General features: G+C 43.7%; 1 protein-coding gene across 2 annotated transcripts in view; it reads left to right on the top strand.

Annotated features, from left to right (window-relative positions):
• Positions 1–25071, top strand: part of LOC146821941 (xanthine dehydrogenase/oxidase-like) — a 452547-nt gene that overhangs the window by 231895 nt on the left and 195581 nt on the right. For both annotated transcript variants that reach the window (XM_085613026.1, XM_085613027.1), the window contains exons 11-13: positions 684–835; positions 21521–21614; positions 23067–23176. In XM_085613026.1, coding sequence (XP_085469152.1) covers positions 684–835; positions 21521–21614; positions 23067–23176 — 356 coding nt within the window. The remainder of the gene's footprint in view (positions 1–683; positions 836–21520; positions 21615–23066; positions 23177–25071) is intronic.

Here is a 25071-nt window from a genome sequence, read left to right as displayed (position 1 = left end):
TCTAATTCAGCGTATGTAATGTTTGAATTAATGTTTGAATTAAAGTCAATCGACTCCGAGGATTATTCTGGACTTGCAATTTTCCCCATAATCTCCCTCTATCAACCATGTCAATTGCTGTACAGAAGTCCACAAAGCAGCAGCATAACTTAATGGATTTCTTCACAGTTGCCCATTTGTCACAAAAGTGATCGGTCGTGGACTGGCCTTCTCGAAAGCCTCCTGGTTTCATAGGTGAATAATTACATTCGAGGACACATTCCTCGGGCATGGAAAGCAATACTTCGAAGAAGTCCTTCTCAGAGACATCTAGAAGGCCGGTTAGCCTGTAATGTGTTGGAGTACTCCCACTTCCGCCCCACCCTCCTTTAATAAGGGTTTAATGATGGAACCCCCCTCCAAGACTCTGGGATTTTTTCTAATTTCTGCCATCCATTGAAGTAAAGGGTTGAGATCTTCTGCCTACCATTCGGTGTTGACTTTAATAGTGACTGCAGGAATTCTGCCAAAGCCAGCGGCCCAACTGAACTTGAGCGATGATATTGTTCCTTTTATATTTTTCAGAGAGAACAATGCAGTTATCTCTTCATCCACTTCATAATTATTATCTGGTGCTTTTAGGGAGGGGGTAGCCATATAATCTTAGATTAGGCGCAGTAACAGCAACACACTTTCTCTTGCAGGAATTGCCTTTGGCGCAGCCTGCTCGTTGACCTGCATAGAAGAGGTGCTGAAGAAAGCTGTGGCTGACCTCCATCCTCATCAAACTGAGGTGTTTACAGCGGTGTTGGAGCAACTCAGGTGGTTTGCGGGACAGCAGATCCGGAATGTGGCGGTGAGTCGCCCAAAGAAGGATTGACTGTATCAATAAAGTCCAGGTATAGAAGGGAACCAGAAACCAAATCAACCCAGGCATCTTGGCTGGCAGATTGGGGGCACTGACAATGCAGAAAGGTGGGCTTAATGTGTTTTGGGAGGCTAAGTGATCAGGCTGGTTGCAAGGGTTAACAGGGGGCCCATTCAACAGTTGGGGTCTTTGAACGCATGAGTACGTACTCCGTGATATGCTACAATGTGTTCAGGACATTTCAGGATGCATTTTAGTAAGTGAGAGCAAGTAAAATGCAGGCAAGGGTGCTTCCTCCCAAATTAAAATGTATAATTAAGGTTCAGGTAGTGTTCTTTGTGAGATGGGCACTCACCCCCTCGCGGTGGTTTGCTCGTGGCACTGCTGGTATTGATGGACTGTAAAAACGCTGCTATTTTTAAAAGCTGTTGGAACCTTTTAATCCTTTTAAACTTGCATTTTGCACTGGTCTTAATCGCGCTCAGTGCTCCCTCACTTCCGCTGGGGCACTTCCGATTCACTTCACGGTCTAGTACTCGGGGACGGTCAGCTGCTGCACAGCAGGGCTGATTGATGGGTGGGAAGGGTTAAACGCTTAATTGCAAGCTGGAGCAAGCACGCAATGCACGTGCGCAGCGGGCGCGCCACTGGCGCGCCGAAGGTGCCCATAAGGCAAGCCCGTCTGCGTCCGTCCACGACCGACCGGGACCAGGGGCCAGTCCCCCTGGTCCCCGCTATCTATACTCCACGGAGTAACTCCTGTCCTTAGCTCAAGATACGGTGCTACTTGATAATAACGTAGCAGACGCACTCAGGACTGAAGGTCTATTAAGGACACAAACTGTAGTAGGTAGCACAGGTCCCTCACCTCATCCATCCAGGGAATCCTGGCCCACGGGGACTATGGGTGGCTACCCTCAACACCCGCTCCCTACAGAAGCAAAATCTCGAGGTCTTCTCCCTCCTCCAAGATGAATCCCTGGATATCTTAGGAGTCACATAAACCTAGCTCGGAGAGTCCTCAATCCCCGGATCTGGAAGCAGCCATGCCCCCGAACTATGCCGCCATTTGTCATAACAGACCAGGTAGCACTAAAGGGGGTGGAGTTGCGATCCTGCATAATCGACAGCTAAAGACAGAGACCCTATGTGCAGAAAGCATTGAGGGGGCAGATGTGTTAGGAGCTAAGATCTGCTCCCAGACCACCTGCCTAATCGTTCTGGTAGTCTATCGCCAATCCCGAACGCCCACCAAATTTGTGGAGCATTTCACCGAATTAGTCAACGATATCTGCTCCCGGTATCAATGTATTCTTGTGATGGGGGACTTCAATTTCCACTGAGATCAGATACCCAAAGACAGTCAGGCCAAACAGTTGGAGGAGGCATTGGTCTCTCTAGAACTCAGACAATTGGTGAATGCCCCTACTCACGAGAAGGGCCACGTACTTGATTTAGTCTGGACGTCCCACCCATCAACTAGCCTAATAGATATCAGTCCCTGCGCCTGGTCTGATCATCACCTAATCAGAGACTTGTTCCCACCCGCAAGACGAGCAGTCCGCCCCCGAGTGGAAAGTGCTGCGGGGATGGCATTTTTTTTAGAGAAGATGACCTGGTTAATACCCTACTTAAATCAGCCCCCCTCAAGTCCAGCTCAGGGAAACCTTGACCTAGAAAGTGCCGCCCTTTCCATGAGGCTAAAGAACGCAATTAACATAGTCGCCCCTGCACGTAGGGAAAGGGTGGGTAACATAGGCAAAGGGGCCCCCTGGTTCAATGAGGCTCTAAGAAACAAGAAGCAAACCCTACGCCAGTGCGAGAGAGCCTGGTGTAAAGCATACGACCCAGGTGCCCTGTTGAAATATAAAGCGATGTTCACAGCTTATAAAAAAGCGATTTTAACAAGGAAAGCAGAATGCTATGAAGCTAGGATCCTGACTGCTGACAATACACAAAAAGAGACTTTTCAGATTCTAAAGGAGCTGAGACAGTCCCAGGAACAGAAGCCCCCCCACCTGCCCTGAAGACTGTAACAAATTCGAGTCCTTCTTCTTAAATAAAGTGAAGGACCTGTTGACAGAGATCCACCTTACTCCTGCTGTTTACTGCCCTCTAGCATCTGCCCCCCTGCCATACGCTTAGATAAACCACTCACAGTTTTCCCAAGGGTTAATCATGACCCTCCTAATGGGCCGGGTTAAGTCAGGGTCACCTGTGGACCCCTGTCCACCGAGGGTATTCAGCATGGCATTACCAGGGGTAGAGAGCGAGGTCCTCATGTTACTTAATCGGTCTCTTGAATCTGGCCACGTTCCTACCGACTTTAAGGAAGCACAAGTCATTCCTCTCTGAAAAAACCTGGTGCAGACGTGATGAACCTCAAAACTTTTAGGCCAATCTCCCATCTCCCTTTCCTGGCAAAAGTGCTGGAACAGCACGTGCTGAAATCTCTGTCACATCACATTGAAGCTTATCATCTTCTACAAACTAATCAAGCAGGTTTTAGGGCCCATCATAGCACGGAAATGGTAATGCTGGCAGTATTGGACGAACTCAGGCTCAAGGCCGATTACAAAAAGCCAAGTGCCCTGGTCCTGTTAGACCTATCCACGGCATTTGACACGGTCAACCACGACCGGCTTCTGTCGCGGATCTCGGAGTTAGGCATCCAGGGAATGACCCTTAAATGGCTCACGTCCTTCCTAACTGACCGATCACAGAGAATACAGCTGGCCGACCAGGTGTCTAACGCCGGCAAACTCACATGCGGGGTCCCTCAGGGCTCGGCGCTATCCCCCCTCCTATTCAACGCCTACCTCCAGCCCCTAGTGGCCGCTCTGACCAACATGGAGTGCCAGGTTTACAACTATGCGGATGATACCCAAATCATCATCCAGATAGACAACTTCCCTACTGCCCACACACAAATGCAGAACATTTTAAAATACACTGTGGATTGTGCGACGGCCAATTTCCTCAAAATCAATCCTGATAAAACCGAGGTACTGGCCATCAACACAGACACGAATCCCTGGAGTGACCTCTTCTGGCCACAAGAGCTGGGCACAAATCCTGAACCTGCCCATGCCGTAAAAAGCTTGGGCATCAAAATCGATGCCAAGCTCTCCTTGACACATCAGGTATCGGCTGTAGTAGGAACATGTGTTGGTCGGCCTAAGACAATTACGGAAATTAGCGCCACTTCTCTCCTTTGCAGCACTCAGAATGGCTGTATCCGCCATGATAGTGTCACAACTGGACTACGGAAACTCCCAGAAAGGTTGCTTACTAGATTGCAGGTGATTATGAACGATGCCGCCAGACTGATCTTTAGACTTCCTAGGAGGGCCAACGCCACCCCCTCCTATGCCATCTTCACTGGCTCCCGGTCAGGCAGAGAACCAGGTTTAAGGGCCTCTGTATCACACATAAAGCCATTTATGGCCAGACACCTACCTATATTAAAGATCGTCTGGTAAGCTACACACCAAGCAGGTCGCTCCGTTCCTCGGAGGCTGGCTTGCTGGTATGTCCCCATTTTAACATGGCCTCCAAAGGAGGTTGAGCATTCTCAACCTCTATTCCTTAGCTATGGAACAAGCTGCCAAAGAATCTGCGTAAAGAGCATGCCCTCCTCCCATTTAGGAAGAAGTTAAAAACACTCCTTTTTGTGGAAGCCTGGGACACAACTTAATCTATCTTCTCCCCACCATGCGCTAGGGTAGGGCTCTCTCTCACAGCGCTTAGAGACCTGACGGGGATTATGCGCTTTACAAGCTACAATTAACATTAACATCTCTATAAAGCAGAGTTCTCCAAAGTCGGTCCTGGAAAGCCGAATCCATGCATGATTTTTAAGATAACTACATTTATCTAAATGGGGATACTCTAAAAATCTGACATGGTTCCAGCCCTCCAGGGCTGACTTTGGAGAACACTGCTATAAAGGAGTGGCACAAGAATCTTCATCAATTTGCTTGATGGAGCACTCCTTATGCGCTGAAGAATGACATTTTTTTGTTCTTTTGCATTCATTTGGCACCACCACCGCCTTACCTTGAATTATATTAGGTACGCGCACTTCTGTGTATTTAAAACAGACTGTGTTGCATTTTATGATGTACCTCGCTGAAATGTATAACAGTGCAATTAAGGAAATTGTTTCTTTTGAGAAACCTTGCGGAAAATTTGCTCAGGGAGTGGTAAAATTTGCTGATCTATCAATGGACAAAAAAAGGAAAGTAAAATGATAGATAATGAGCCTGTGGGGAGAGAGGTGGAACACTGTTCAGGAGAACTATGGGGCTATGGGGCTATGGCGCCGCCGTTACATCACTTTTTCCCATATTGATGCACCGGCGGCACAAGATGCTTGAAAATAATTTCCTATGCCCCTGTAGCCAGTGCAAATACTGACACTGCAGCCCAGGAAATGAAATGGAACTATGCCACAGGACTGTGACTCTGGCAGATCTAGGGAGTTCTCTACCACCAGATTAGCATACTCCTTGCATGGCCAAATGACCCTACACCTAATGGACAGAGTACTGTGAGCCTGCAATAGGAACATTATCCTTTTCAAGCGACCCTGCTGCTTGGCTCGGGCTGAGAGATGCCCTGCTAGCAAGCCAAGAAAGTGTATTCATCTCAGTAACAAGGAAGTGAACTGCGAGGGAGTATCTTTTGATGGTGGTGTGCATCTGTCATCTTGTGATCATCAGTGTGAAACTTTGGGGTATGTTTATGAAAATTGTGGTGCAGGGCAGTGCAGTAAGTCACCGTGCTGCGCTGCCCTGGGTCACAGAGAAAGGGCAGGAATGTGCCGTATTTATCCAAGACAATGCATTCCTGTCCTTTTCCCTTGTGCTGGCATCGTTTTGGCAGCCTAGCGCAAACGCAGGCACCCTTGCACCATGTTGCAAGGGCACCTGGGTTGTAGACAGGATTGTTTTTGTGCAGGAAGGTGGCCCTCCCTGCACAAAAACAATCCTGAGAGGCATTTCCCTCTTTCTATGTGTGTTGCAGAATGCCACACACATACAAAGAAGAAAAAACTAGGCGATATAAAGATATTTCTCCTCGTTATGCCTCTCCTGGGAAGGCGTACCTTTTTGTCGGATTCCCAGGTTTACCAGGTTTGGCAAATCTGGGAATGCGTCCAAAACCTTGGGAGATGAGTGGGAACACGCCTGCAATGCCCATGGAATGCCTCCCTTGTGCAGAGTAAGGCATCGCAGGGATTTGTGCTGCATTGCATTAATTACAGATTTATGAAGCCATTCAAAGCCACGCAAAGTGGCTTTGCGTGGCAGCATAAATCTGGCTTAGAGGTTTGCGTCACACATGTACTATGTTGAGTGGTGCAAGTATGATACAAACCTCTCATAAATATGCCCCTTCATCTCTGTTACACATTCTGCTATTTGCCTTAAGACAGGAAGCCATTTTGAACATGATCTGGCCATCCAAATTCTGGCTATTCACCTTTTGGTTCTTCAACTGAGAGAGGTCCTACTTCGAGGAACCCTTATATCTAGTTCCCAGTCCCTCACCCTTGGACAGTGCTAGCCAAGCTGAGGAGGGGTGCTGGCGCTCACTTCTTCCAGTTTCTGTCTTTAATGTGAGAGTAGGATTCACCAGCATCTGAGCTCATTGAGAAGATCACTCCTTATAAGGGTATGCCATGTATTGCACGAGAACAGTTAGATACACAATGCGCTCCATGGTCTTGATGCATTTACAGGAGTCAGCCACGTGGAATGTTTTAATGTAAAGTGTGCATCGACTAACCTAGAAGTAAAGGTTGCCTTACGCAGGTGCAATTGAGAAAGGGCCTTATGGTAAAACATTTTGTTTCATGAACCAACCTGTATGTTAATCTACACACTTGTGCAGTAGCGACCCGTGCAGGTAAGAGCAGTGGGGCTGTAGGGTGGGGTTGGGAGGGAGTCGACAGACGACGAGGAGGGAAAATTAAATAAAACAAACAAGAAAAACACTTACTGAGCACAAGTTAAGTGGTTTTCTTTTTTTAAATTTGATTTTCTCTCGTCGTTGTCTGTTGACTTCACTCTCCCCTTCCCAGCCTCACCGCTCTTACCTGTGCAGGCCGCTTCTGCACCTGTGAGCTTACTCTGACAGTTCCAGTAGTGTCAAGGCCTTTACGTTTTGGTCTGCCTAGACCACAGTGACAATTCGGCACAGTGATGTGCATCCAGAGAAAACCTTCAGACCGAAACCTGATGAGCAAGCCAAGCAGAAGAAACAGTGATTAAAAAATCATTGTGTCAAATACTGACTGAAATAATTACCTCCAAGGAATTATATAAACAAGGTTAAAACCATTTCAATAAAAAAAAATGCATTCAGTTTTGAAAAGGAGAAACTCCTAAGATATAATGTTTTTAATAGAAACAAACTGCAGAAAACGTTTTAAAAATGGAAAATAATTAGCATTGGTTTTGCCAATGCTTTGTGTCGTGAGAGTGAGCTACACAAGCCTGCAGTGGCACAGGTTGTGACTAGGTGTCCTGAGTGTGGACACCTAGTATAAGCCTGCAGAATATCAGGGTGTTACCGGGAGTGCTGTACCCCAGGCACTTACTAGGTGCTCTGAGAGTGTGCCTCACAAGGCTGCAGTTCCACATGCTGTGACTAGGTGTCCCAAGTGTGAACTAAAGTATGAAAACAGTGGTTTGGGCTGAAACCATCTTATAAGCAGGGCCACTGGAAATATGTGATTGTGCTGCTGCAATGTTTTCCTGTATAATTATAGATTTGCCACATCTTCCACATAATGCATCATTTGCTGCATAATTGTCAGATTTTCCGCAAAAAAATAGTTCCTAGCTCAAACGGTTCAAAAACTACTAAGGGCCATTTTATCAAGGAACGGCGATAACATTATCTGGTGTGAACCTGGGCTTCTATGGGAATTCAGAAGGGCATATTATCAAGTTCATTATCGCCGCTTTAGCGGCAGTTTCCTGTCGCTAAAGCGGCGATAATGTTATCGCCGTTCCTTGATCATATGGCCCTAAAAATGCAGCGACAAGTGTGGTTGCACAGTGAAAGGCCCTCTGCAATGTTTGACTGGTCACCTTTCTATTGCTTATTGCTAAAGTTGAGTGTAAACTGGTGCTAATGAGGTGGAATCAAAGCCCAGACACTGTTAACAAGTGTAAAAATGACAAAATAATTAGATATTGGTGTCGTAAAAAGTCCTGCATTACACTGCATAATTTGGCTTTCCTTGCCACATATTTTACTCACACAAATTGAGTCTGGGGTCTGTCTACAAAAGAAAAGCCTCAATAAACTAAACAGACACAAAAACCGTGAGCGCAATAGACACGAGACCTTATGCGACTAAGAGGGATTTCCATCAATTACCAAAAATTGGTCAATGTCATCATATGGATATCCTTCCTTCCCGCCACTGATCCTCTATATCACAGAGGCAATATCTGTGGATCGGGTATCGATCAGGTCACCAAAATTACAAAAGGAGGGAAAGAGGAGACAGTGATCACTTGCTCATCTAGCGTTAAACCTTAACTTGAGGTAATGAGTTTTGTAAAAAATAAACAATGAATACAAAAGTGTGCAGTGCATAAAGGTGAAGTAAAAAAGGAGTTAGAGGAAAGAAGACTTTTATTCAAGGTATCCGTACTAATCCTTATTTAAAAATAAATGGTGCAGAAACAGCTTTGAACACATAGGCTGTCTCACAATACGGTCGACATGTTTCAGCCTTTCCGACTGTTAGTTGTCGGCTTTCTTCAGGACCTTAAACCATATCTGTATTGCTACTGCAACAGTAAGAGTGAAAAATTAAATAAAAGATACAACCTTATAGGTATGCATTCCTTTGTGCAAGCGGTGTACTTATATTACCTACACAAAATGAAAAGAAAAAAGAACAAAGAAGAAACAAGAAATGAAAAAAAAATATTCCCTAAGACCCTCTCGTATGTCAATAGTGTTAGACATATTTTACTCAACCAGACAGCATATTTTGGCCCTCCCGTGATACATAATTTGGTTCTACCCTGTCGCATAATTCCAGTGGTCCTACTCAAAAGCAGATACATCAATGGTCCTCTGCTGAATTTTTCAGGGGTTCGTTAATGCGAAAATTACTCATCATCAACCCACGCATCAGCAGGAACAGTTGTGGATAGGTACCCAAATACGGATGCAAATGGCTTAAATACATCTTGCTCATACCTATTAAAAATTAACAAAAATAAGTTTGTTTCCTCCCTCTTCTAGCAATGGCACCATATTTCATGGGTTGGTTGCAAGCATGCACCCCTTTGCTGGTGGCATCCTATGTTCATACCTTTAATTTGCTTTGGCAGAGATCAATCCCTGAATGGAAACCTAACACAGTGAAATGCGTTCCTCTACTTTTCATAGCCCTGCCATGGCCAACCACACATGAAATGTTTAAAGATGTGACCAAAGCCAAGGTTTCTCTTCAAAGGTTCATATATATTAAACTAAACTTCACCATTGGTTCAGCAATTAATACCTATCCTTCTAACAGCAAACAAAGGATAGATTTATAATATGTTCCCACTATCGCAAGGTTGGGGGACAAGAATAGGGCACCAACATGGGAGACGCGGAAAGAGGATTGCTACTGAAAGGCACAGTAATCAAGTGATTGATTGAGCACACGTAGTCAGTGCACATCTGTACATGCCTGTGTTTTCATGCATCAGCAGATTATGGGCAAATAGATTGGCTTTGCCAATGCCTGTTTTAAATACTGCTCAATATGAACCAATCACGGCCGCCCGAGCTGCTAAACTTCAGGGCATTTAATCATTTCAATAAACATTTAGTAAATCCTAGCAGTTGTTCTGGTTTAGTTGCTTGCATCTTTGTTCGAGCTGCTGCAAACGTAAACTGATGTGTCATGGATTCCTCAACGCCTGTCATTTACATCCTTGCAACGTGCTGACGGGGTGTCTTAAGCTTTTGTTTTGAAAGTGACTCGTGAAGGTTGAGAAGGGAAATATGCTGGGTAGGAAATCATAAACCTTGTCCCACTCAGGTTAGTTATGGCTGCACTTAGACAATATGTTCCCTGCAAATATTAGAAAGCAAGGTAACTCCCTAGAGTCATTGCTCCTTCGTCCTCAGATACTGTGAGGTTAGTGAGTAAACAGCACAGGAGGGCGTCCTCCCGAAGTGACCTCCACCCACCCCTCACAACAGGAAATATTTGTAAATGTCCTGTGCTTCTGCCCAAGATCAGGGCCGGCTTCAGCACTGGTGGCGCCCTGTGCGACAATGTTTGTTGGTGCCCCCCACAGACTCCCTCACTACCACCCTTCAACAGTGCCCCCTCAAGTCTCCATAACCACTCTCTCTCACATGTATTTAATTAGTTATAAAGCACCTCCTATACCAGTGTAGGGTGTCAGAGCACTTTACATCACACACACACTACACAGAGACAATCAATCATAGGTGTGTAAATCAGTGTATTGGAAATGTTACATAAGCCAGAAGACTACAAGGTGTCGGAGTCACATGTCATCCACACTGGTAGACATTTTAGTTTAAGAGTGCTTGGTCTGGAGAAGCACAGACTCAGAATTGAAAACATAACCCCATGGTTTTGGGGTTACATTTAATAATAGGGGTTTTTTTATTCTCACCAAAATGAACCCTTTTTGAAACATTAGAATAATGAAAGAAAGAGGAAAAATGATAATGCTCTGATCTATATCTTGCAGTTTGCATGCAGCTCTTTGACAGTTATTAGCTCACTGTTCCATGCCAGGATTTTAACATCTACACTGCCAATAACAAAAGGATCTCTCTGACAAAAGCACTGACTGATATAAAATATATGCACTTTCTGATCTGCATGGTACATTTTCTTGGTAGCAGGCATATAAATCCCTGGAATGATCTTTTTTGGCCTCAGGAGTTAGGAACCCCCCCCACACCAGTACCTGTGGTGAAAAGTCTGGGTATAAAGATCGACTCTGAACTCTCTATGACCAATCAGGTTAATGCGGTGGTCGGTACTTGTGTCGGTCTGCTGTGACAGCTAAGGAAACTTGTTCCCCTCCTCTCGGTCTCGACCATGAAGACAATAGTAGCTGCTACTATAGTCTCTAGACTTGACTATGGAAATGCACTATATGTTGGACTACCTCAGAAATTGACAAATAAACTGCAGATAGTTTTGAACGATGCAGCCAGGCTCATTTTTAGATTACCCAGAAGAACTCATGCTACCCCTCTGCTGAGAGAATTGCACTGGTTACCCATTAGGCAAAGAGCCAAGTTTAAGGGTTTGTGTATTACACACAAAGCCCTTTATGGACATGCCCCTGAATACATAAAAGAACGGGTACTCAAATACATGCCAGGACATGTGCTGCGCTCAGCAGAAGCCAGTAGACTAATATGCCCTCGTTTTAATTTTGCATCTAAAGGAGGGAGAGCTTTCTCGATCCTCCTGCCTCAACTTTGAAATCAGTTGCCCGGAGAGTTACGGAAGGAATCTAGACTTCTTCCCTTCCGTGAAAAACGAAAAACCCTCCTTTTCAGAGAAGCGTTTGATATGGTTGTGAAATCTTTCGGTATCTAGGGACCCAGCTTGTTTCGTTGTTTTGTTTCTTCCTCTGTCTGAGCGCTATGAGACCTGCCGGTATATAGTACAAGATTAAATTAACAATAACAATTAACAATAACAATAAACCCTCTGTGCTACCATACAATGAGTTAAAACTTCCACTAGACAGAACTCCTTCTCTCTCCAGGATGAGCATTAATCACTGTAGTTATCTTGACATTTTTATTGGGGTATGAGAATTTGGAGGCTAGCAATGTAGCAGCAGGTGCTTTTAAAGCTATAAAATACTTCCAAAGACGGCGCCCCCTTGAAGAGTCAGCACCTGGTGCGGTCGCATCGGTCGCACCGCCCTAGAGCCAGCCCTGCCCAAGATGACACAATGTCAAGAATTGCACTTGCTAACGACCTGCAAGTGATAAAAAAGCCAGCAAGCAGGCAGCCTTTGAATTTACTGCACATATAAAGGGTAATGATTAGCTTATATTTAGCAGAAGTGACCTCAAGTCACCTCTGTGTGGGGACTCAGCAGAAATATCGCATTGCACTTGCCGGAGCCCAAAAGGACTCTCCTCGATGGTTCAGACCTTTACATACACCCAATTACAAATGGCACCATGGGAATCCTCCAGGCTCTAGAGAGGTGGATGAACCTTTTCCACCATGCTCAGGATTAGTGCTCCCTAAGAAATAAAGTCATCAAAAAATCATGGACATTTATAATTTACGAGTCAATGACAAGAGGTTAAGTTTAGTAATAAAGGCTTTAGCTTATCTGTAGGTTTAGAATCTAAAATATCTTTATTCAGTTTGGTAATTTACAGAAATAGAGATGAGATTAGGAATCAATTATCAAGATATCTGTTCCATAAAGAAACCCAATAAACTAACTAAGGGACCTATTCTAAATAAAAACCCACAAATAGTTCCATTTCAAAAGAGTGGTAAATAATGGACAATCTTCTCATGCAGAGTAGTTCTGGAAAACTCAGCCGAGTTTCCTACAATTGCAGTAGCAACTGTTTTAGACTAGCGATCTATGCAGTAGCATCGATCACAAATTAATAAAGGAATCACCTCAAGAGATCTATAGAAATCAACTCCCCATGAAGCAGAGGAGAAATCCAGCAGCAAGATACCGGACAGGTAAAGGGAAAGTAGAGCCGTGGTGGTCTAACTAGCTATGAACAGTCGTTATTATAAGCTTTTAATACATGTGTGAATTCTTCGAAGACGCCTTCACCCGATGGCCAATTAGAAGAGCTTGTAAGGTGGTGTTGTCAGTCATATGATGCATCTTCTTCCTATTCCCACAGTCTATACTCGCGTCATCTGGATTTATACAGTTTTCTAGCACATTGTTAAGTGAGGGAAGGTTCCCATGAAAACCCTCTTACTTAAGCTAAAGATGCACTATGAGTTTCAGCGCAGAAACAAAAACTAGTCAGCAAATATGAAAACATATATCAAGTTAATTTGAAGCAACAATTATAAGTCTACATCACCATCTGTTCTTTGCAGTTTCAATAAGTCTAATATTTTTAGTGGAAATGATCTAACATGAGGTGAGAGGAACTAAATGAACATAATCTCAAAGTCAGCCCATTTCTAGGATGATATCAATTTTAGGCGATTGCACCTAATATTTTACAATGAGCAAAGGTCAGTAAGAAAGCCTTGGGCGTAGTCGCTGCACAGGCTAAAGTATAGTTGCTTGGTGCAACATGCTATTATATTTTTTTGTTCTACTAAAAGGTATTCACATATTTTGTGAGTTATTTCTAAAACGTGCATTTCATTTGTATTTTGAACATGTTCTAAATTGCTTTTCTAATTAGGTAAAATATGTTGATTTCTAAATATGTGATCATTTCTCTCACACCTAGGGGGCCGATTCCGATCCTGTATTTTTTTTTCCTGTCCGACTCGTATCGGTAAATTTTTCCATACAAATCGTACAAGTCCCGTCCAACCCGTGAAGTACAATTCGTACAGGAAAAATACAACTTTTCCCGATCCGAGTTGTACGGATCGGCCCAATCATTACAAATCGGATCGGGAAAAGTTGTACCAGACAGACCCGGACACTTTTCCGTACAAATTGTAAAAATGCAGTCCAACCGTACTAGTACGATCCAGACCGGCTTTCCGAGCTACGATTTGTACGGAAAACGTCCCGTACACGGGGAATGCCATTACCCGCTACGAAGCGAACTTTGTACGACTCGTATCCCAGGAAAAGTTGTTCCCGGGGTGCGAGTCGTACAGGGGTACGAGTCGTACAGACATACACCCCCGTGCGTTGTGTATGTACGGTGCGTACCCCAACATCGCGTATGTACTGTGCGTACCCCCAACATCGCGTATGAACTGTGCATACCCCCAACATTGTGTACCCCAACATTGCGTACCCCAACATCGCATACCCCAACATCGCGTATGTACGGTGCGATGTTGGGGGTACGCACAGTACATACGCGATGTTGGGGGTACGCACAGTATATACGCGATGTTGGGGTACGCACCGTACATACACAACGCACGGGGTGTATGCTTGTACGACTCGTACCCCTGGGGACTCTGCTTTTACAGTTGTTTTTGGCTCCCGTAAGAAAAGAGCCGTACGGAGTGCCGTAGGGACGAATCGTACTTGCTGGGCTGGAAACCGCTGCTTAAATACATACAGACGTCGCGTGCAAGCTGTTCCGGATCAGAATCGTTGGTTTATTTTACCTGTATGGTATTTTGTACGATTTGAATGAAAAGAGGCTTTCTGTATGAATCGTACTTCCTAGGTTGTAAGAAAGGTGTACCGGGTACGAGTTGTACGGGAAAAACGCTCCATACAACGATTTGTACAGCCTTTTTCCAGGATTGGAATCGGCCCCTGAATGTGCACTTCATTGGATCTACTGCCTCCTTTTGGGGAGGTCGTACCCTGCCCACTGGGGTTACCTTACACAGTAGGACCTAATAGCCTAACGAAAAGATGGTACCAGAAAATTGTGAGTGGGCTACCATGATGCCAGATCAGTGATCCAGCAAGGCCTCTTTGTCTAAGAAAGGGTCAGTGGGAAAGCAAAATAAGGCTCTAAGGGGCTCCTTTCACAGTAGGAGACAGCCCATGACAGTGGTGCAGGGTTCACTCCTGGCCACTCTCAAGGTGGGAAGTGGCCCTACAATTCCCCAACACCATCTCACCACAGCCCGCAGGTCATGCAAGCAGGCTTTGGGAAAATAAAGGGAGGCATAGCGGTGCTCCCTTCATGAGGAAGCATTAGCTTAGCATGGGAGGAGTCAGGCAGCCAATAACAATGGTGCAGGACTCACTACTGCTTCCTCAAGACTCAAGAGCTGCAATGTGGTTCTCTGGTTCCCAACATCCCCCACCACAGCACAAATTGTATCTGTTAAGATCCAGAAAATCCGATTTATTACCAATGTTTTTGGGTAGCAGTTAACCCTGTTGGTGGCCCATGGTTTTAAAAAGCAGGTGGTGTTCTATCATAGGTCAGAAGAGGGGTCAGAGGGGCTGGGTCATTGGCATAGCTCAGCTCAGCCGCAAGAGTTGACATAGACAGAACTGAACCCCAAACAAGATAGATCTATCTCATTGAAGGAGCACAATAGGAAACATTGGATTAACTGAATTGACTTTACCTTCTGCAAGTGCATAAAAACAGGCGCTGGGCTCTGCCCTGAGGCAGTGGCGCGTATCATGATACACCCCCCAGTGCTCGCTTTAGGTGGTACGGCCTTGAAGTGTGAAGAACTCTGTTCTAATGATATACAGGACAAAGTAATTAACAGTAACAATCCAAAAGTCAAGGATTTTAGCAGATGGTGTCAGTTTGCAAAGTATTCATGTCTTTAGTTCTGTAACTTCTAGTTTATTCTTTGTACTTGCTGAGGCTTTCAAAGGAGATATTTTGGGCATTGTGGTTGATCTTGAAGGCACAAGACAGTTTAGATATTTTACATTAGACATTTAGCTGCAGTGCAGTTGGCCTTAAAATACAAAAATAAAAAAACCTCCTTAGCTTATTTAGCCATGGCTAGTTTCATCTTGAGACCAAACAAAATGAATTGTCTCTTCTTTAGCCCTTTACCGACTTTCATCAGGACTCTATACTCTTAAACAACATTATGATACTTCTCGTTTTGGATACTTCAAAGAATTAACACCCAGAACTCCTTCAGAGAGGACTTTGGGCCAGCTGTACTAGGAAGCAGGTCGCAAACAGTGAATGCAAATTGTGCACTGGCGCTTTTTGCAACCGGCCCGTAATTTAGCCATGTATATATACAACTACCAGCAAACCTATGCTCAGCAGGGTGAGCGTATGACGTCAGTATTCCCCGAAGTGGAGGAGGGGCGAATTACATCCTAAATGGGAGAGGCCACTGCAATCTTCACTCTGTGCGTGACCTCCAGCGAGAATGAGGAGCCCATGGAACCGGCACTGAAGAAAGTCGATTGGGACTGAAACGCGTCTGCCTAAGCGTTTCATGGACTACCGGCATCACGCCGAATTATAAATAAAGTCACCTGTGAAACCCTGGAGCTGTATCGGGCTTTCCTTTCCAAGAGAGAATCGAGCCCTTTCCTTATGTTTACCAGCAAGTGGGTTCCTGGTCCTCGACACGCCCTTTCGGTCTGGAGTAGCGCGGTGAACCTACAACTTCGTCTTGCAGTATACATAACGCGCTACCCCCCCAGCAGTTTTTATCTCCATTATGGACTTACCTGTCTGCACAGGGGAGAAAGGAGGCTACGTGTCTTGCCTGATAAAGGGATTCTGCAGGTGAACTTTTTCATCCTCCTGGGCACTTGAGCTGGTGTTAAAATCCTTGCCGCTTTATCGGGACACTAATTGGTGTTTGGTTGCCCCCTTTACTTAAAGGACTTCCGTTAGGACTGCAACTACCAGCAAACCTATGCTCAGCAGGGTGAGCGTGTGACGTCAGTATTTCCCGAAGTGGAGGAGGGGCGAATTACATCCTAAATGGTAGAGGCCACTGCCATCTTCACTCTGTGCGTGACCTCCAGCGAGAATGAGGAGCCCATGGAACCGGCACTGAAGAAAGTCGATTGGGACTGAAACGTGTCTGCCTAAGCGTTTCATGGACTACCGGCATCACGCAGAATTATAAATAAAGTCACCTGTGAAACCCTGGAGCTGTGCCGGGCTTTCCTTTCCAAGAGAGAATCGAGCCCTTTCCTTATGTTTACCAGCAAGTGGGTTGCTGGTCCTCGACACGCCCTTTCGGTCTGGTGTAGCGCGGTGAACCTACACCTTCGTCTTGCAGTATACATAATGCGCTACCCCCCCAGCAGTTCTTATCTCCATTATGGACTTACCTGTCTGCACAGGGGAGAAAGGAGGCTACGCGTGTTGCCTGATAAAGGGATTCTGCAGGTGAACTTTTTCATCGTCCTGGGCACTTGAGCTGGTGTTAAAATCCTTACCGCTTTATCAGGACACTATTTGGTGTTTGGTTGCCCCCTTTACTTAAAGGACTTCCGTTAGGACTGCAACTACCAGCAAACCTATGCTCAGCAGGGTGAGCGTGTGACGTCAGTATTTCCCGAAGTGGAGGAGGGGCGAATTACATCCTAAATGGAAGAGGCCACTGCAATCTTCACTCTGTGCGTGACCTCCAGCGAGAATGAGGAGCCCATGGAACCGGCACTGAAGAAAGTCGATTGGGACTGAAACGCGTCTGCCTAAGCGTTTCATGGACTACCGGCATCACGCAGAATTATAAATAAAGTCACCTGTGAAACCCTGGAGCTGTGTCGGGCTTTCCTTTCCAATAGAGAATCGAGCCCTTTCCTTATGTTTACCAGCAAGTGGGTTGCTGGTCCTCGACATGCCCTTTCGGTCTGGAGTAGCGCGGTGAACCTACACCTTCGTCTTGCAATATATATATATATATATATATATATATATATATATATATATATATATATATCTATATATATATATATATATATATACTAATAGGTCACAACACAAAATTTGCTTTAGCAGGGGTCACAGATCGAACTGTCTAATGGATACTAAGCTGCAGATCTCTAGTTGTGATTGATTACAAAAGCAGGGATGGTGGTGAGAACGCTCTGTGTCATTTCCTCTAATTTGGTTCTGGTCAATGGACCTTTGTAGTAGCCTGAGAGGAAAAGGGGTTAACAACAGTTCATATCTTCAAATACGGTGTGACCATTATGAGCACTCAATGAAAGTCGGAGTCAGTAACTTGAAGTTAAAAGATTCATTAAAAGCTCCAAGCCAAACTGGTATAAATCAGTTTCAAGAACATGCTATGGAAATACAAAATCATTAAAGGTAGACTAAAACGTCTTACAATGTTGATCCTCAACATCAAAAAACAAGTAAGAATCCCCGTAGCAGTGATACAAAAATTGGGGGAAAGTACTTGGTGACTAGATGAAGATGTTCGGCCCTTGTCCACATACATGGGGAAGCTTGCGGCATCTAACACATTTTATACTAACCTGAGGATAGGGGAAGCCCTATAGAATCAAGGAAGTAAGAAAGGTGTCAGCATCAGAACCTTTGTAGAAGTTCTCAGCTAAGGAATCATGTGCAGCATGAAATCACACAATCAAATAAGTCAGAAGAGGTCTATACCTCTCCAAGTCTGAAGGGACTTTAACTAAACCCAAGATGGGTTCACTAATTAAAATGCACAAAGAACATTCAAGAATGATATGACCTCATTAGCTTCTCCATATCTCTCATTTCCAGAAAAAAGTTGCTCCCATCTTCCAGTCTCCACTTCCAAGGTGTCCTCGGGTCACACCCTTCGTCCGATAGCACCAACTGATAACAGTACACTCCCTTTGTCCTTCATTAAAATTCTTGACCTTGCCAGTTTGTCTTCACCTTACTATCTCATACATACAATGTGCCTTTCAGTAACTAATAAATGCCTTTGGTTTGCACCTGTTAAGAAGGAAATGTGCAGAAAAACAACTTTCATTAGTTAGTATTAAAGGTCACGACTGTCACCTTAAGGCCCACTTATTCTGCTAACTTAACATTTCTTATTTAGATGCATCTTAATTCTACATCCTACATATAATCCCAATTAATTACATTTTAATATAGAATCAAACAGTCTCATACTGTGCTTTCATATGGTGCACTGTAATTGGTACATGTATTATTGAACAAAAATTAAGTAATTCATTTCACTAATCCCTGGCAAATGCATTGCATTAAATGCATTTTAGCACACCATCTTACAATCTAAACCTATGAAGACATTCCTGAAAAGGAAAACGTAAGCATTCACACATATATTAAAGACACAATAAATGATTGAGTGCACCATATTTTATTAGTAAATTTTCATCACACGGGTACACAGGGCCAAATTTAAACATATGCGGCCCGCTAAACGTAGAAGGATGGAGCTAAAATTACACTGCTCCAGTGACCTGCAAGTAACAGCACCCTACTAATCCTGAGTTTACATTCCCAAACCGGATTTCTTTTTTAAAGCAGCCTGTGATCCTCAAAGGAGCAGGTGCTGCTCTAAACAACTTACCTTCCAGGGAACTATTCTGAGAAAGCAGGCTGTAGTCACATGAGGCCCGAACCCATCCAAAACAATTCACAGTGGTGTGATAACTGTTCAGCGGTTTGGGACCACAAGTGAGGACACAAACCATTGATACATGTCATTGTGTATCGCGAATATGAGGGGACGCCCCTTTCACTGCTCCCCCGAATTGCAATTTAGACTGATTTGCTAAATTCCTTTTGCAATTTAGAAAGGCTTTTCCAAAGTGAAAAAGAGGTTTATTATTTAGTAAAAACCATTTCAGGTTGGCAACGCAGGTGATTTTTCCATAGGCAGGGTTTGTGACCACAAATGCCTTAGTACATTTGGCCTACAGAGAAAGGGGTTTATATGACACTTGCAGTTTTTAATCTGCTTTGGTTGTTGTTAAGTGCAGTGACCTCTTCTTTTAACTTACATCATTTATCAGAAATAAGGTGGACCTTGCCAATTCTCTGTTTTATAACTGTAGTTTGTACTCAACTATCAATCATCAACTTGTTGAAGGTTAAGTTAAGTGATTGCTACAAATGGTTGTTCGACCTTTATGCCACTTAACATGTAATCGAGGAGAGAATGAAGATTGAACTGTTGACCGAGAATCATACTTTACTCATAAAGTCTTGGCGCCAATGCAATGTGTGGCTTATTTAGTGTGCAGGAAAACTCAGCAGAGAAAGAGGTTGAAGGTGTGTTTTTGTTTTTTTAGATGTAGTTTTCTTGTCCTGTCCATAAAACCACAGCTGACAAAAAATGGGTATTTTCCCTCTACAATACATAGATCAAAATTGATGAAGATTCTCAAAGAATCAATTTTAAAGTCAGAACCTCTGTTGAAATGATTCCTGTCCTTTAACTGCCTGAGCACCAATTGTTCAATCCCTGTTGAAACAGCCTATGCCAGGGTTTTCATTCACCTGACAGTGCCAAAGAATCAAACATCCCACCTCCAGAACCAAGTGCAAAAGCAGAAGAGAAAGGCGATTCTCTGCCACCAGGCCATGTCTCTGGAATGACATCTCTCTGAACATAGCCAGGGACCCCAAAAAGAGGTTTTTAAGTTCAAACTTTAAAACGTACTATTCTGACCACTTGTTGGTTATTAAGACGTGACCTTTGATTATCGTGGCTGCCCAACAATGTAGATGTAATGTGTGATGACCCCATTAATGGATGTTTGGGACTTAGCAAATATACATCTGGTGACTCTTCAACAATGTTAGTGCAATGTGTGGTATGAAATACCAACGTAGTGTCCTCAGCCCGGGGATCATGGTAAAACAATCACCAAAGTAGCAATGTCTGCAAAATGAAATGTAAAAATCATATTGGACCTTAGTGTAAATGCTCTGTTGCATGTAAGGATTCTGCCTCTGGCAAAAGCACTGATTACCAATTGAGATATGCATATAAACTATACAAACTATACACATAATCGTCCAAGTGAGCAGCCAGGGTTAAATAACAAACAGTGGCCATGTGATGCTGATGTGTTAATACAGATCTCTGCATTTAGCAGCGAATTGGAATATCTATCAAGCCTTGAGATTGGTTACTTTGATCAGAGGAGCAGAAAATGAAAGATCACTGAGCTACATGACTTTATGTTCAGATGCAACTGCTTCAAAAGACCTGCACCAAGCTGAGGGGTGTGGCCTCAACCTACAAATCTGCACATATATTCTAGCTACTCTAATGACTTGTGCTCATTTTCTGAAGGATAAATACATGTACCAAACCTACCTGGTTAAATAATGAGGAATCAACATTGCAATTTACAATAAGTTTCCTGAGAGTTAGGAAAATAGTCGATGAAACCCTACTGTAAATAAGGATTACCAGTCATTGGAAAGTGCAAGCGTCTTACAAGTTCTGCCTTTGGGGGACTATGTTGCAGTGTTGTATATAAAGTGAAAGCATCCAATGGCTGGAGTGGGATGGTCTGTTAATCTACACTTTCTGCTGAGGTGGGAGGGAGTACAATTTGAGTGACATGTGATAAGACCAATGGCAAAAGAGTGTTAGTTTGTAGCCCCTTTGTATGCATGCATTTTTGAATGATTGTTTTGAAAAACATGAGGCTGGCAAGCCATCTTTAGGCAAGATCGGAAAAGGTTATTCACACTTTCTAATGTAAGAAGAAATATAGTGGGCAACTACGTGCAGCTGTCAGGTCACACGCTGAGTAGATATAATAAAGGAGGCGGGACCGCTCAAGGTTCAGATTCAAGGTAAATGATCAAAGTGTCTAGATGGCCTAGCCCTGATGTCCCCGTGGGTCACCTCACAACAGCCCCAATGACAAAGTCAATAACTTTGCCCCGTGAATGCAGTTGAACTTGCCCACCATCGCTGACCACGACAACATGACCTTTTGCTAATCTGTAATATATTTTGTTAGTTGGCATAGATATTTATTTGTAATGCTCTGCTTTTTTGACAGCATAGATTGTAATACTTTTATTTATTTTTTAAAGGCTGTTGGGGGAAATATAATGACTGCCAGTCCGATATCTGACCTTAACCCTGTGTTTATGGCAAGCGGATCCAAGTTAACCGTGATGTCAATAGGTAAGCCGGGGATACACCTGTTTATCGCAACATTCATAATAACCAAACTATAAAGAGCGGCGTTTGTCTAGCACAGAGAAGTGACATATGTTTTCAGTAAGGAGTAGCATGGTTGTTCTAAAAGATATTAAGCAATACAGGGCACATGTTCTGAGAGATAGAACTCATTTTTGCTGCACAGGGAGTATGAGTGAGATGCTGAGCCAGTTGCACTGATGTATTCATTGTACTACATGGGCAAGGTAGCACCGGGCTTCATGAGTAGCCCATGGGCTGGAAAATCCTAGCCGGTCCCTAAAATTTGAGCCACACAGAAAATGACAGAAGACCCTGGAAGTGTGTCTGCTTTAAAGGTATGATAACAAGGACATGTCAACGAGAAGACACTGAAACACACAATCACTAAAGGAGGCAGATCCAGTTTACAGACTTAACTCCAGTATATTGAAGGAATTTACAGCATTTCCTTGATCTGACAGTAGCAGTTGAGACCATATATGCCTCCCTTTGTGAATATGGGGCTTGAGACATACTGAGATAGTGTTGCCCCACACACCCACCCTTAGAGTGCACAATTTAGTCAAGTAGTAAAGTCCGGAGAACTATTATTCCTGTTGCACCAGCCAAAACATAGCCTCACCCAACCCCATTTCCTGTCCATGTTATCAACATCTGATCATTCTGAGCATCCTTTGGTGATATTCACTGTGCTTGAGGTAACTCTGCCTCTGCTCTGGTTTTGTGTAAAGGGAAACACCCGTGCAAGACCTCAACATTTCCCACTAAGGCTCAGGATGAAGGTATGTTGACCACTTTCTTTCCCCATCCTTTTTGCATCCCTCTTGACTCTCTACATTGCCCCACATCTACTTCTTTAACCTACACCCTCCACCTAACTTGAGTCTGCATATTCCATCACAATATCTTCTCTGGTAACCATCAAATAGATGAATGTACAAATGTACAGTTTCGGAAAAAAATAAATAACCTGCTGTACCATATTGGTCGATGGATTTCAAGAACCGTGCAGCTCAAGCCAGAAAAGCATATTTACAACACGTTCCAATTAATTTCCTGGAATAATAAAGTCTATTTTAGAATTTATGATGGGGAAATGGTTATAGATAGGGCAAGTAAAATGTTGAATTATTCTGTTCCAGTGCCTTGAAACCTTTACGGTGAGTAGTCGCGCTTTACAAGTCAACTGATTCATTGAGTTTACACATATATTAATCCTCAGAGGGCCGACTCAGCCATTCATCCTTCTTGGTTACATTAAATGAGGTTCCATAAATAGGGTAGCAGTAGCAGGTTTCCATTTGCAGCACACTTTTTAAACTTTTGTCAAATGAGATTGAGTTCTAAGATGCTCTTCATTCTTATTGTTTTGGGGTGAGAGATTCCACCTCTAAAAATACACTCATCATGTTGTGCCTCTTTTTTGATCTGAAGATGGTCGAAGAACTCTACAGATGGATGAAACGTTCTTTCCTGGTTATAGAAAAACAGTTTTGAAACCAAATGAAATACTGATGTCTGTTGAGATACCCTACACAAGAAAGGTAGGTAACAGAGAACACTGCGATTTGATCTACATCCCTTTTGTATCAGAAGCAAAAAAAATTACATAGCAAAATGGAAAATAAAATTCCAATTTTGAATTATTTAGTTGATAACATGTTTCAGGTATTTGCTGATTGTTTTGTCAGCCTGAAACTTGAGAGTGATGATAAAGATAATGTTTAACATATGTGTACTTCTAAGTAAAACATCTCTATGTGGTGACGCCAACTGCTTATTTTGAAACATTGGTGTAATGGGTGAAATGTTCTTGTAGGAGATGTACATAGCTTCCGAACTTCATAATTTATTCTTAATAGAGATGAGAGGATTTAGACAATATAGGGAAATAGGTATCCTAAAAAGGGGTGTGTATTTTTTTTGCTTGCAAACTTCACAAAGTTTCACAGTTTCCATGTTTGAACATTTGTGCGAAAATCGTGACGTGTGTGACAATTTATGCCTCATAAGGTAAATTTATAGAGAAATGTCTGCATATATGGCCATCTTGGCTGAGTTCGATTCGAGTGAATATTATCTTGACATCTGGTAAAAATGATTTTATTTTACCTTGACTGCCTGAATCCTCAATAATATTATATAATGCCCCCTAACATACTCCCTTTCTCACTCTTAAGCCATGTACTTCTGTATGTGGATATTTTGGAATAATTCCTGAATATTAATACGCGGGCATTGATCCACGCATATCTTAATTTGGTCTGGCTTTACAACACCGTTGTGGTTTGACTCAATGGGTGTCATTCTGATGGTGGTTGGGCCGCATCCGATGGCTCATCGGATGCGGTCTGACCGCCATCTGCAGCTGCGGTCCGACCGATGCATTACAATGCGTACGGTTAGAGGCAGCAGGGGGAGGGACAGTCCAACGCTTTCAGCCAGGCTCCTTGTGCCTGTCGTACCGTCGGAGGGTCAGTAATCCCTACAATAGGGGCGGTGCCTTCTCAGGCACCGCCGTAGGGATTGCAATGTCCCCTTCTGTCTGCCCATTCTTGGCGGTTCGCCCGCCATGAAAAGGCAGGCAGAAAGTGACTTTGGGCGCCCCTAGTGGACCCAACTCCCCCCCCTGGCCATTTGCTATTGAGACTAGGACATCCCTGCCCCATGTTGCATGAACCTTATGGTGCCTGCAACACAATGCAGGGATTTTTTAGAGTGTATATTTTCTATTGTGCCTTGTGCTGCAACCCACAGCACAAGCCACAATAGAAAACATACACTTTGCGACAGCCATGAAGGCTGTCTCATTGTAATGAGGGCTGGGAGACCACCGACTCCTTTGCGGGCGGTCCCTCTTCTGCTATGGTCTCATCTGACCGGAATTGTAATGATGTTTTATGTATTTAACAGAAAAAGAGCTTTAAGAAGCATTACTGAAAAAGGGTCTTTGGCTCCACCCACATGATGGTTGTCTTGAGTACAGCACTTGCTTGAACAGACGTTTTGTGCTTCCACCGAAAAGGAGTACGCCTGAGCAGAATTTACATTACACCAGCGTAATGCACAAAATTCTCCAAATTACGGCATTACACCACTTTGCATAATTGCGTACCCTTCATGGTAAACATGTACCACAAATGGTGCAATCCACTGTAATTTGCAGCAAAATGTGGTTTCGAACGCACCGGAACAGCAGAAAGGGAGTACCTGTTGTTTGCTGTGCTCTTGTTTAAATGCATCCTTGTGCCAAACATTGATGTGATGCAGCACAAAATCACAGATTTCCATTACACGTAAACTACATGTAATTGTGCCATAATTTTGTGTAAATACCCAAAAACAAATAATGCGATTATCGCACACACCTAAAAAAGAGGGCTCATATTGCACTTTTTGCATTGTGAGAAAGTTCATGCTCAAGACAGCAAGACTGTGC

This window comes from Triturus cristatus, chromosome 6 (assembly GCF_964204655.1).
Source record: "Triturus cristatus chromosome 6, aTriCri1.1, whole genome shotgun sequence".
NCBI lineage: Eukaryota > Metazoa > Chordata > Amphibia > Caudata > Salamandridae > Triturus > Triturus cristatus.
Note: the sequence above shows the minus strand (reverse complement) of the source record. Positions and strands in the feature narration are given on the sequence as shown.